A 12,831-nucleotide genomic window follows, 5' to 3' on the forward strand; every position below is an offset into this window, starting at 1 on the left:
CTGTGGGGGAGGGGCGTTACTCACATCAAATTCCAACCGTCCGCACGCCAGGGGCTCTGACAGCCTCCGCGTGCCGCCTTACAGCTGCCTGTCTGAAGCCTGACATTTACACCCGCCACTCACACCCCGCATAATCTCACCTGGGCACAGAGAAACAATAAATCCCCGCGATCCGAATATGAAACACCGTCGTTCGGGTATTACTTTCCCGAAAGAAGGAAAAGCGGCGTGGCCCTCCCTGAGGAACGGGGCTTGACTTACAAACTCGGCGCGCTCTGGCGGAGCATTGTGGTAGCTGTAGTCCTAGTGCACAGACCTGTACTCTGTTTAAACTCGGAGGAGAACTACAAGTTCCAGTGTGCACTGGTGCCCTGCGACGGGCTGTTTCCTGAAGAGAGACAAATGGTAAGGAATTAGCTTTGTGCTGAGGGATGGAGTTGAATTGCTGTAAGCTGGGGAATAAAATATTGGTGATTTCTATCTAACAGTCGCTTTGCTTTAGATAATTAATTATTCTGTTTCACTTCTTTTCGTTGACAAGGCCAACATGGGATGTTTTATTATTTTTGAAGTGCTATGGTAATGTAAGATGTTGTTGGAGAATGATAACAGTTTTATGTTAAAGCACATTCACCTTGTGAGCACTTGCATCCAGCTCCAGCAGGACCATTTAATTCCTTATCATAACTTGTCACTTCTCTCGGGTGTGGTTCAAGAAGAGCATTCATGCATTCGAATTCACAATTCCCATCTATGCGTCCAACATGTTGCCTGGATATATTTAACCTCTCCTCATAAGTTAACACGTTGCCACTAGAAATTGCTTCTTAAACTTTACAAATAAGTACAGTTCCTGATATCACCACTCCCATAGTTCCAAGTCTGGACTAATCCTGATTTGTACCTCCAGAATTACATAATAACTAACTAACTTAAGTTGAGCCTCCCTTTCATGTGAAAGATTTGGATATGGGCTTTCTGGGCTTGATTGCTGGGTTTTCTTAGTTTCATTGTAGGTATCTCCGTCATTCCTTGCTTCTCCAATCTTAACTGTTTTGCCTTGTCTGTCAACTCTGCTTTCTTTCAGTATCCTTTCCTCTTTGTTAAGCAAGGATATAAACTGATTGGAGTTAGTTCAGAGGAAGTTTATAAGATAGTTTAAAATTCAGTACTGCATAGACTGAAGATCTGAAATCAAAACCAAGCATTAGAGAAATCCAGAAGATCTGTCAACATCTGTGGAGAGGGAAATACTTTGAGTCTGATATGACTTTGGTTCTGCAGAACAGAAGTTCTGAAAATGAATTGTATTTGTCTCTCCAGAGATGTTGCTAGATCTCCCGTGTTTCTCCTGCATTCTCTACATTGGCATTTATTCACTTGTCTCATTATATTTATGTCTCTCTGTTCTGCCACAAACCTTACTAATTTCTTTGTACCTCTCCAATACTTTAATAACTTCTCACTGAGTTTATTTTTCTTTCTTAATGTTTTTTTCACATTCACAACTTTTTCTCTATTACTATTCTTGCCTGGCTTTCATCTTTGACTTCCTTGATCCCTCCTTCTGCATTGACCCACAACTAGATTGTTCTGTTGTGATATTTATCATTGTAAAAGTTTGCCTGTGGCAGACCTCTTGCCTGTAAATAAATTATCATGGGATCAGGCTCATTTCAGAGACTAGAGCATGTAATATCATTTGTCGGTTCAGTGCAGTAGTGGCAGAATGCTGTACTATTTTCCTATAAAATGTCACTTGGAGGTGAAAAATATCCCATTACTATATTTGAGTAAGAGTAGGGCAGTTTTCTCACCTACATCTGACCAACTTTTTTTACTTCAAACAAGTTGGGGGAGTCAAGAACTAGAGGCATAGTTTTAGTCTGAGAGTGGAAACATTTAAAAGAGACCTAAGGGATAACTTTTTCGCACAGAGGGTGTTGCATGTATGGAATGAGCTACCAGAGGAAATGGTCGAAGCTGGTACAATTACAATTAAAAGGCATTTGAATGAGTATGTGAATAGGAAGGGTTTGGAGGAATACAGGCCAAATGCTGGCGAATGGAACTAGATCAATTTAAGATGTCTGGTAGGCATGGGCGAGTTGGACTGAAGGGTCCAACTGTATATCTCTATGACTCTAAAGTAACAAAACCTCATAATCTGGAGATGTATCATGACCAGAGGATTTTTGCAGTGTGCATATTGGCTGTAATTTAGTTATTTTGCTGTAAATTGTATCGGTCTTTGAGGAGTATCCAGTTGCATTCTGTCTGAAATTCAGAGCTCATCCTTAATTTGGATAATATAGTAGCTAATTTATGCTGTATCACTTGTGGTTTGTCTACATAGTTTGACTATTTTTACAGAAAATTACCATGTATTTTACACATATCTGATGAGGTTTGTCACTTGAAAGTGCATTTACTGTGACTAGGATACATTTTTTGTCTTAGAGTGATGACAGTATTTGCTAACTTGCGTTAGGTTAGCTCAGTGGTGGCCCTCTTGCTTCAAAGTTGGAACATTGTGTGTTTTAAGATCCTGTCTAACACAGTGCTGCTGGGGAAGTGTTGCACTGTTCAATATATATCAGATGGGACTAGAAATTAAGAACCTATAAACTCACCCAAGCATACAATAAAGATTCAGTTTTGATAGTTGATAAAATGTAGGGAAATACTCCTGGTATCTTTGCCGATATTTGTTTATTAACCATTACTTGGAATTGCTGCATTTTTTAGTAAAGAATCCCTACAGTGTGGAAACAGGCCCTTCAGCCTAACAGGTCTACACTGACCCTCCAAAGAGTAAACCACCCAGACCCATTTACCCCTGACTAATGCACCTAACCTATATATCCCTGAACACTGGGCAATTTTAGTTCAGCCAATTCACGTAACCTGCACGTCTTTGATTGTGGGAGGAAACCCACGCAGGCACTGGGAAATGTGCAAACCCCAGACAGTCGTACGAGGTTGGAATTGAACCCTGTCCCTAGCACTGTGAGACAGCAGTGCTAACCACTGAGCCACCGTGCTGACAAGCAACAATTTTCACACACCCAAAGTACTTCACTGGCTGCAGAGTGCTCAACCAGAACTTAAGACTATTATGGATGCTAAATAAATGTGTTTCTATACTTAAGAGTAGATCTTCCAAAACATTTCTCATTCCATGGGTTCCTTTTGATCTGCAGTGTTCAGCATAAAGTGACCTTCTGTTTTGGGACTCCATGCTGAGTTTGCAGCTGTCCCCCTAACATCAGTGACAGAAATCCGTGTCAGTCACATTGAAATAGGGCTAGTATTTGAAATTCTTCACTTAAACCTGACTTTTCTTTTCGCAGTGTTTGTCACTAAGCTACGGCAGTGATGCTGAAAAGATTAATTGAGGTAATGGCATCTGGTATTCAGGCAGAGATGCCAAGTTAGGCCGTGCAGTGATTATATTTGGAAAGTACTCTCTGATATTTTCTCTCTGGAATTGAGAATCTAGTGGAAGTGCCACACTGATGAGTCACATAGCGACAATTCTGGTTCTCACCAACATCAATGATATTGAGAAGGACAATTACAATTGCAGGCAGTACAGTTGTATTGAAAAACATCAACTTCTTGTGTTCACTGCATGAAGGCAGATTCAGCCCACAATGTTACGATCTCCAACATGGTTAGGACAAGAAGGCAGGTTCTAAATCCAGTCCAGTTGGAATGGGACTTTAAATCTATGTCCTCTGATTATTGTCCCCTTTCATCCAATCTACGTCCATCACAGTCATAGGTGTCTATCAGAACCCCTGTCAGTCTTTGTTACTCCCAGTCCCGCAGCAAGTAACTCACATCCAAAACCCTGTCCACTATCTATATGAAACAAGTTAGGAGCAATACAATTTTCTCCACTTGTCTGTATGAGCACAGCTCCATCAAACAATTAAGAAACTTGACTCCATCCGGATAAAGCAGCCGACTTGATTGACACTACATCCATAAACACTCACTCTATTCACGTTGACACATAGTAGCAGCAGTATATCCCATCCGCAACACGCACTGCAGAAATTCACCAGGACTCCTTAGATAGCACACTCCAAAACCATAACTGCTGCTGTATGGAAGGCCATGGATGGCAGATACATGAGAACACTGCCACCTGCAAGTTCCCCTCCAAGCCACTCACCCTCCTGACTTAAAAATATTATCATCGTTCCTTCAGTTTTGTAGAGTCTCTCCCAAAAGGTCTACCTACAGCACACGGGTTCAGAAGTTCAAGGACGCAGCTCACCACCACTGTCTCAAAGGCAATTAGGGATGGACAATAAATGCTGACCCAGCCACCATTTGCATATCATCTGAATAAATTTTAAGAAGGACAGTGTTTTGAGATAATATGCAAGCCAGTAAGAAGAGAACTCTGTTCTAAAAATGAAGTCATGAATTGGATTCATAGCTGTATTAGAAGTGGGGTAGTTTCAGTAGTAGAGACATATTTAGTTTTGAAGTTGAAAGATTACCATCTTGTTGACAGGACATGTGTTTCGGCAGAACTTTCTCTATGGTCTAAGCTTTAATTAGAAACCAGGGAGGTAGCTCAAGTCTGAAACCGTAGAATGGAGACCCAGGTAAGAGCCAAAGGTTGCAGCTTTGGGCTATTACCACTAAAGTATTCTGACGAAAAAAAAATTCGGATGCTGGAAATTGGAATTAAAATAAAAAAACGCCAGAAAATTCAGGTCTGACAGCATCTGTGGAGAGAGAAGTCAAGTTAATGTTTCTGTTCTATGACCTAGTTTTTAAAGGGTTACAGAACAGAAATGTTAACTTCTTTGTTTTCCTGCACAAATGCTGCAACATCTGCTGAGTATACATTTTCTTTTGACTTTGTTTATTGTTATCACATGTACTGAGTTACAGTGAAAAGTGTTGTTTTGCATGCTATACAAGCAGATTGTACTTTGTATCGTGAATCAGGTTGGGGGTGACAACATAGAGTCATAGATGTGTACAGCATGGAAACAGACCCTTTGGTCCAACCCATCCATGCCAACCAGATATCCCAATCCAATCTAGTCCCTCCTGCCAGCACCTTGCCATATCCCTCCAAACCCTTCCTATTCATATACCCATCCAAATGCCTCTTAAATGTTGCAATTATCCCAGCCTCCATCACTTCCTCTGACAGCTCATTCCATACCTGTACCACTCTGTGTGAAAAAGTTGTCCCGTAGGTTTCTTTCATATCTTTCCCCTCTCACCTCCAACCTATGCCCTCTAGTTCTGGACTCCCCGACCCCAGGAAAAAGACTTTGCCTATTTACCCTAACCATGCCCCTCATAATTTTGTAAACCTCTGCAAGGTCACCCCTCAGCCTTTGACGCTCCATGGAAAACAACTCCAGCCTCTCCCTGTAGCTCAAATCCTCCAATCCTGGCAACATCCTTGTAAATCTTTTCTGAACCCTTTCAAGTTTCACAACATCTTTCTGATGGGAAGGAGACCAGAATTGCACACAATATTCCAACAGTGGCCTAACCAATGTCCTGTACAGCCACGACATAGTGCAGAATGCAGTGTTACAGCCACAGAGAAGGTGCAGAGAGTGAAGTCATTGAGAGGTCCATTCAAAAGACTGATAACAGCACGGAAGAAGCTGTTCTTGAATCTGTTTGTACGTGTATTCAATCTTTTATAACTTCTGCTCAACTGAAGAGGATGGAAGAGAATATAACCGGGGTTGATGGGATCTTTGATTACGATGGTTACTTTCCCGAGGCAATGGGAAGTATAAGTTCAGTCAGTGGATGGAAGGCTGGTTCTGTGATGCACTGGGTTGTGCTCATGACTTTTTATGATCGTGTGTATTATGTTAAAACGAAATAATTGCCATGTAAGTTTGGATCATTTTTATTTCCTGCAGGCAGAGCACTGACAGTTTCTCTTGTAAACTGCTGTGACTGAAAAGTCGTAATTATGTCAGACTTTTTAAATCCTGGTTTACAAAGCTTAGTTTTATTATCTGTTCTTGCCAAGAACTTTGTACAGTTTCTAAGGCAGGAATGGTTTTTTTGCAATTAAAATTTAGAGACATTTTAATTGGAAAGAAGGCATGATGAAGGAAATGTCTTGGATAAACTAGCTCTGTGTTCACAGGTGGGGCAAGTGCAGGAACATGGAAGTCGGAATACTCCCATCAAGCATGTTCTGCCATTATATTAAACTATGGCTGATCATCTACCTCAAAGTTTGCCCAAGGTATCCCCATATCCCTTAATGTCATGATTCTCCATAAATTGAACAATTCTTGCCTTGAACATTCTCAGTGGTTGAGCTTCTCCACCTGCCTGAGTAAGAGAAGTACAAAGCTTCACCCCGAGCAGAGAAATTACTCCTCGTCTTAGTCTTGATTGGCCTACCATTTCTTCTGAAATTGTTCGCTTGTTCTAGATTCACCAGCCTAAGCAAATGTCATATTTTCATTCCCACATCATATTTTAAGTTACAGTCAGATCACTCTTTATTCTTCAAACTCTAGATAATACAGTTCCAGTGTCCTCATTGTCTTCTCATCAGACAGCCCACATCCCAGCGGTTAAGCAGATGATATTCTGTTGGTCTTCCTCAATGGCAAGCATATCAATCTTTAGACAAGGGGAGCACGTATGTACAAAGACTCTACACAACTGCAGCAAGGCATCTTTTTCCTGTGTTCAAGTTCCCTTGTGATGAAGGCCAACATACTGTTAAGATTAGAGTGGTACTGGAAAAGCACAGCAGGTCAAGCAGCATCCGAGGAGCAGGCAAACCAACATTTCGGGCAAGAGCCCTTCCTGATGAAGGGCTTTTGTCCGAAACATCGATTTTTTCCTGCTCCTCGGATGCTGCTTGACCTGCTGTGCTTTTCCAGCACCACTCTAATCTAGACTCTAGTTTCCAGCATCTGCAGTCCTTGTTTTTACCAACATTTTGTTTGCCTTCCTCACTGACAGTTGCACCCACATTCTAGTTTTTAGTGACTCATGAACAAGGAGACAAAAGTCCTTTTGGATACCATCGCTTCCGGCCTTCTCATCACTTGAGAGAGATTCTGCCTTTGTACGTTTTCTACCGAAGTGAATAGCCTCCCATTTAAATATATTATGTTCCATCTGCTATGTTCTTACAAAATTGACTTGCCCTGTCTAGGTCAGCTTGAAATTCCCTTGCACACTTCTGAAAGCGTGCATTCCCAACTGGTTGTAAGTTTGGAAAGAGACATTTTCTAATCAACCTGTTTGGAGGTACTATTTCTGGTGACCTGGGCCAAATTCATCCCTCAATTAATGGCACAAAAGGAAGTGAACTAATGGAAGGAAAGGAAAGTGAAGGAGCTGATGCAGGGGGCAGGCTTTCAGGTCTTGGATTATTGGGATGTCTTCTGGGGATGGGAGGGAACCAATATCCTGCAGGCAGGTTCACTAGTTTTACTCAGGAGGGTTTCAACAAGAATGGCAGAGAGACTGGGAACCAGCGCATCAGGTGGAGGGATGGAGGGGAAGGTAGATATTCGGACCAGTAAATCAGAAAGAAAAGACAGGCAGAGACAGGTAAATCAACATGATGGTACGAGTGAGCTGAAGTGTGTATATTTCAACGCAAGGAGTATTATAGGTAAGGTAGCTTGGACCAACACTTAGGGCTATGATGTTGCAGCCATTACAGAGTCTTGGTTGAGAGAGGGACAGGACTGGCTGCTCAACGTTCCAGGGTTTTGTTGCTTTAGAGAAGATAACAAGAAAGATAAGAGATAGAGGATTTGCATTACAGATCAGGGATAATATTATATCTGCACTCAGAGAGGACAGAGTGGAGGGCTCTTTGACTGAGGCAATATGGGTAGAGCTCAAAAATAAGATGGGTACAATCACTCTGATAGGATTATACCAAAGGCCCCAACAGCCACTGAGGAACAAACATGTAGGCAGATTATGGAAAGGTGCAGTAAAAACAGATGTCAGAGTGGGTGATTTTAACTTTCCCAATATTGACTGACACTCTCTTAGAGCATGAGGCTTAGATGGGGCAGAATTTGTTCAGTGCATCTGAAAGGGTTTCTTGAAACAGTATGTAGATCGTCCAAGTAGAGGAGGAGCCATCCTGGATCTTGTACTGGCTAATGATTCTGGCCAGGTAACTGACCATTCAGTGGGAGAGCATTTTGGAAACAGTGATCACAACTCCTTAGGTTTTAAGATAGTTATGAATGAGAATAGATCAGGACTTTGTGGGAAGGTACTAAACTGGGGGAGGGGAAATTACATCAGTATTAGGCAGGAGCTAGGAAACAGCTGTAATCAGGTAAGTCCACATTTGACATGTGGAAATTGTTTAAAGACCTCCTGATGAGAGTTCAGGACCGGCATGTTCCAGTAAGAAAGAAGGACAAGGATGGCAAGGTAAGGGACCCTTGGATCATGAGGGAGTTAATGAATTTAGTCAAAAGGTTAAAAACAAAAGCATATTTAAGACTTAGGAAGGTAAAATCAGACAGGACCCATGAGGAATATAAAGAAAGCAGGAAGGAACTCAAACACGAAATTAGGAGAACAAGAAGGGGCCGTGAAATGACCTTGGCAAGTCGGGTTAAAGAGAATCCTATGGGATTCTATCGATATGGTAAAATCAAGAGGGTAACTGAGGAGAAGGTAGGTCGACTCAAGGATAAAGAAGGGAATTTGTACTTGGAGGCAGAGGATGTGGGTGAGGTCCTAAATGAGTATTTTGTACCAGTATTTACCCAGGATAAGGAAATGGAGAGTAGTGAGATATGTGTGGAGCATGCTAATATGCTAAGGCATTTTGAGATCAAGAAAGAAGTGGTGTTGGGTTTTCTGAAGAGCGTTAAGGTGGATAAGTCTGCATGGCCTGATGGTATCTAGCCCAGATTATTGAAAGAGGCAAGAGAGGAGATTGCTGGAGCCTTTGTATCCTCACTAGCCACTGGAAGGATTGAGGAGGACTGGTGAGTAGTTAACGTTGTTTCTCTATTCAATAAGTGAAATAGAGATAATTCAGGAAATTATAGACTGGTGAGTCTCCCATTTGTGGTTTGAACGTTATTGGAGAAATTCTTAGGGATAGGATTTACACATATTTGGAAAAGCGTGGCTTAATTAAGGACAGTCAGCATGGCTCTGTGAAGGGCAGGTCATGTCTTACTAACTTTGAATTTTTTCAAGGAGGTGACAAAGGTGATTGTTGAGGTGGAGCAGTGGATGTTGTCTATGTGGATTTTAGTTAGGCTTTCAACAAAGTCCCTCATGGTAGGTTCATCCAGAAGATTAAGATGCATGGGATCCACGGTGACTTGGCTGTGTGGATGCAGAATTGGCTTGCCCATAGAAGGCAGAGGTACAGTTTTAATGGTGGTAGGGTGATTTTCAGGCTGGAGGTGCATGACTAGTGGTGCTCTGCAGGGATCCATACTGGGACCTCTGCTGTCTGTGATATATGTAAATGACTTGGTTGAAAATATAGATGGATTGGTTAGTAAGTTTGCAGACAGCACAAAGATCACTGGAGTTATGGATAGTGTAGAAGGTTATCAAAGCATACAGTGGGATATAGATCAGCTACAGATGGAGTTTAATCTGTATAAGTGTGACGTGCTACACTTTGGGAGATCGAATATTAAGGAAAAGTATACAATTAGTGGCAGGACCCTGAACAGCATTGATGTACTGAGGAATCTTGAAGTTCAAATCCTGAAAATGGCCACGCAAGTAGATAGGGTGGTAAAGACGGTGTATGGCATGCTTGTCTTTATTCATTGGGGATTAAGTATAAGAGTCAGGATGTTATGTTGCAGCTTTATAAGACTTTGGTTAGGCCACACTTACTGCGTTCAATTCTGATTGCTACATTGTGAAAGTGTAAAAGGTATGAGCACGTAGGGAAAGAATTAAGTTTAGGGTTGCTTGACAAAAGGCTCAGCTAGCATGACTTGGACCAGATAAGGACTTGGACCAGATAAGAACTTGCAGTAAACACTGGGGTGCTGTAGGTTGACGAGGTGAAACAGCATCCCTTATGTAAAGCCATTTAACAAGATGAAGAAACATTCATTGTATAATGCCAGATGGCTTAATCTTTACTGTTGATGATCGCTGATTGTAACGGTCACCCAATCAATATAGATGTTGCCTTATTTGGAGGCTGCTCCCAGTAAGTGAGTATATAATTCATGAATAATCTGTTGTTCAAGAGAAGACCAAGGACTCATGTCTCTGTGCACGTGGGCGATTGTTCTTTCTCCCTCCATTACCTGGAAGAAAGATGAAGGAGGTAAAGCCATCCTGTGTCTCTGAGTGTTTGCTTCACCTGATACAGGTATAGGGAAATGGACGACAACATTACAGGAAAGATATGGAGGCTTTGGAAAGGATGCAGAAAAGGTTTACCCATGATGCTGTCTGGATTAGAGGCTATGAGCTATAAGGAGAGGTTAGGAAAAACTCAGGTTGTTTTCTCTGGAGCGGCAGAGTCTGAAGGGAGACTTGATAGAAATCTACAAAATTATAAGATGCATAGATAGGGTTGACGGTCAGAATCATTTTTCTAGAGTTGAAATATCTAAAACTAGGGGGCATGCATTTAAGGGAGGAGGAGGCAAGTTCAAAGGAGACGTGAGGAGCAAGGTTCTTTTACACAAGGAGTGGTAGGAGTGTGGAACACACTGTCATGGTGGTGATGGAAGCAGGTACAACAGGGGCTTTTAAGAGACTTTTAAATAAACACATGAATGCAAGGAATGGAGAGCTATGGACCAAGGTCAGGCAAAAGGGATTAGTCTAATTTGGCGTCTTGTTTGGCACAACATTGGAGGTTGAAGGACCCATTCCTGTGCTGTGCAGTTTTGTTCAGTTTTCTACCTAAAGTTATCCAACTGTCCAAGTGAATTGGCTGCAGAGTTTCCTACATTACAACAGCAATAATACTTCAAAACAATAAAACAATCTGGATCGAGCAATGGTTATGAATGGGGCATTGAGTATAAGTCATTCTTTACTTATCTCAGTGTAAAGATCCATTGTTGGGAGAAATGATGGCCTAGTTTAGAGACCTTGGCACTCTTTTGGCACAGTGGTTGTGTCCCTATGTGAATATATATTGGGTATAAGTGGGCAGGGAAAGAGTTAAGTTCTGCAAGAGGTTCAGCAGAGCATGATTCGGATCAAATAAGAACTTACAGTTAGCAGTGGGGTGCTGGAGGCAAGGGTAATGGGTTAACAAGGTGGAAAAGCAGTCATTATGTAGAGCCATGTAACAATACTGGAAGCATTCAGTATGTGAGGTCAGTTTAATAATGTGAAGTCAGTTATTCATTGTGTAACAGCAGATGGTTAATCTTTATTATTGACACTCGCTGATTATAACGGTTACCCAATTAATATGTATGTTGCCTTATCTGAATGCTCCTTCCTGTAAAGTGACTATATAGTTAATTGAGAAACTGCTGTTCCAGAGAAGACTGTGAACTCATGTCCCTGTGCACATGGATGATTGTTCTCTCTCCCTCCAGGGCTGGATAAAGATGAAGGAGGTAAAACTATACTGTGTCTCTGAGCGTTTTGCTTCAACTGAGGGGGAAGAGGGACACAAGATGACACCTACCCTTGGACTAGGAGACCCAGGTTCCTCCCACCTGCTCCGGAGATGTCTAATAACATCTCTGAACAGGTTGATTAGAAAAATAGGTCAAATTCTTTAAAAAATGTTCTGGGTTCGAATCACACCATGGCAGAGAGTGGATTTTGAATTCAATAAACTCCTGGAATTAAGATTTTAATGATGACCTTGTTAATTGTTGGAAAAAAATTATCTAATTTACTAATAATCTTTAGGGAAGGAAATTGCCATTCTTACTTGGTCTGACATACATATGACTCCAGACCCACAATAAAGTAATTGACTCTTATCTGCCCTCTGGGCAATTACATATGGACAGTAAATGTTCGCCTAGCCAGTCATCCTGCATCCTGTGAATGAATGAAAAAAAGTTAAAAATCACATGACACCAGGTTATAGTCCAACAGGTTTATTTGAAATACTAGCTTTCAGAGTGTTACTTCATCAGGTAGCTAGTGGAGCAGGATCATAGGATGCAGAATTTATAGTAAAAGATCAAAGTGTCATATCACTGATACGATGTATTGAACAAACCTAGATTGCTGTTAAGTCTTTAATAACTTAGAATGAGTTGCAGATTATGATTCATTAATTTGTAAATCCCAGGACTTCTTTCAAGTCACATTCCTAAGATAACTTAAGGTTTCATTAAAAAAAAGTGACACCTCAGCTCATTAAAGGTGTGAGGTTGGAGTCTGTCTGTGTCCCAATCTTGAGTCAGACTGGTTCTGTTTCCAAAGTAGGCATTTACAAAATATCACATGGACTCACTACCTACAGATTGTGTGTGTTTTTTGAACAAAATAGAATGTATCCGCAAATACAAATCTGCAAACTCAAATCCATCCCTTAGACTTTTGTGTGTGTGTGTGTGTGTGTGTGTGTGTGTGTGTATGCATATGTCATGAATAAAATAGAGGCAGCATAGATCAATATGAATTTTTGTTATGGGTGATTTGGGGAGGGGTCATTTCTTCAATGTTTCTCAAGTGGACAGCACTGAATGACTATCCTATTGAAAAAAATGTGCTTTGGCATTGGTCCAATTAGGCTAATTAGGAAGCATTTCTGTTCCTCCAAGAACCAGGATGTTTGATCTGTTTGTAAGCACTTGGCACCAATGCTAAATGCTCAATGTAACCTCCAGTAGGAGTTTGGAAGCT

At 41.3% G+C, this 12,831-nt stretch overlaps 2 protein-coding genes across 4 annotated transcripts in view; one reads left to right on the plus strand and one right to left on the minus strand.

The window, feature by feature from the left end:
* The window catches only part of aimp1a (aminoacyl tRNA synthetase complex interacting multifunctional protein 1a), a 65,768-nt gene extending 65,532 nt beyond the window's left edge, over window positions 1–236 (minus strand). The window contains exon 1 of one of the 2 annotated variants that reach the window (XM_060851481.1): window positions 141–236. Coding sequence is in view for 1 of the 2 variants with exons in the window: in XM_060851477.1 (XP_060707460.1) it covers window positions 25–26 (2 nt within the window). In the remaining variant the exon portion in view is untranslated. Of the gene's footprint in view, window positions 1–24; window positions 87–140 lie in introns of those variants that run through there. The other variant, XM_060851477.1, reaches the window with a different exon arrangement.
* A 142-nt stretch (window positions 237–378) lies between these two features.
* The window catches only part of tbck (TBC1 domain containing kinase), a 201,835-nt gene continuing 189,382 nt past the window's right edge, over window positions 379–12,831 (plus strand). For both annotated transcript variants that reach the window (XM_060851292.1, XM_060851294.1), the window contains exon 1: window positions 379–405. The gene's annotated coding sequence lies outside the window, so the exon portion shown is untranslated. The remainder of the gene's footprint in view (window positions 406–12,831) is intronic.

Source organism: Hemiscyllium ocellatum, chromosome 36, assembly GCF_020745735.1.
Source record: "Hemiscyllium ocellatum isolate sHemOce1 chromosome 36, sHemOce1.pat.X.cur, whole genome shotgun sequence".
Lineage (NCBI taxonomy): Eukaryota > Metazoa > Chordata > Chondrichthyes > Orectolobiformes > Hemiscylliidae > Hemiscyllium > Hemiscyllium ocellatum.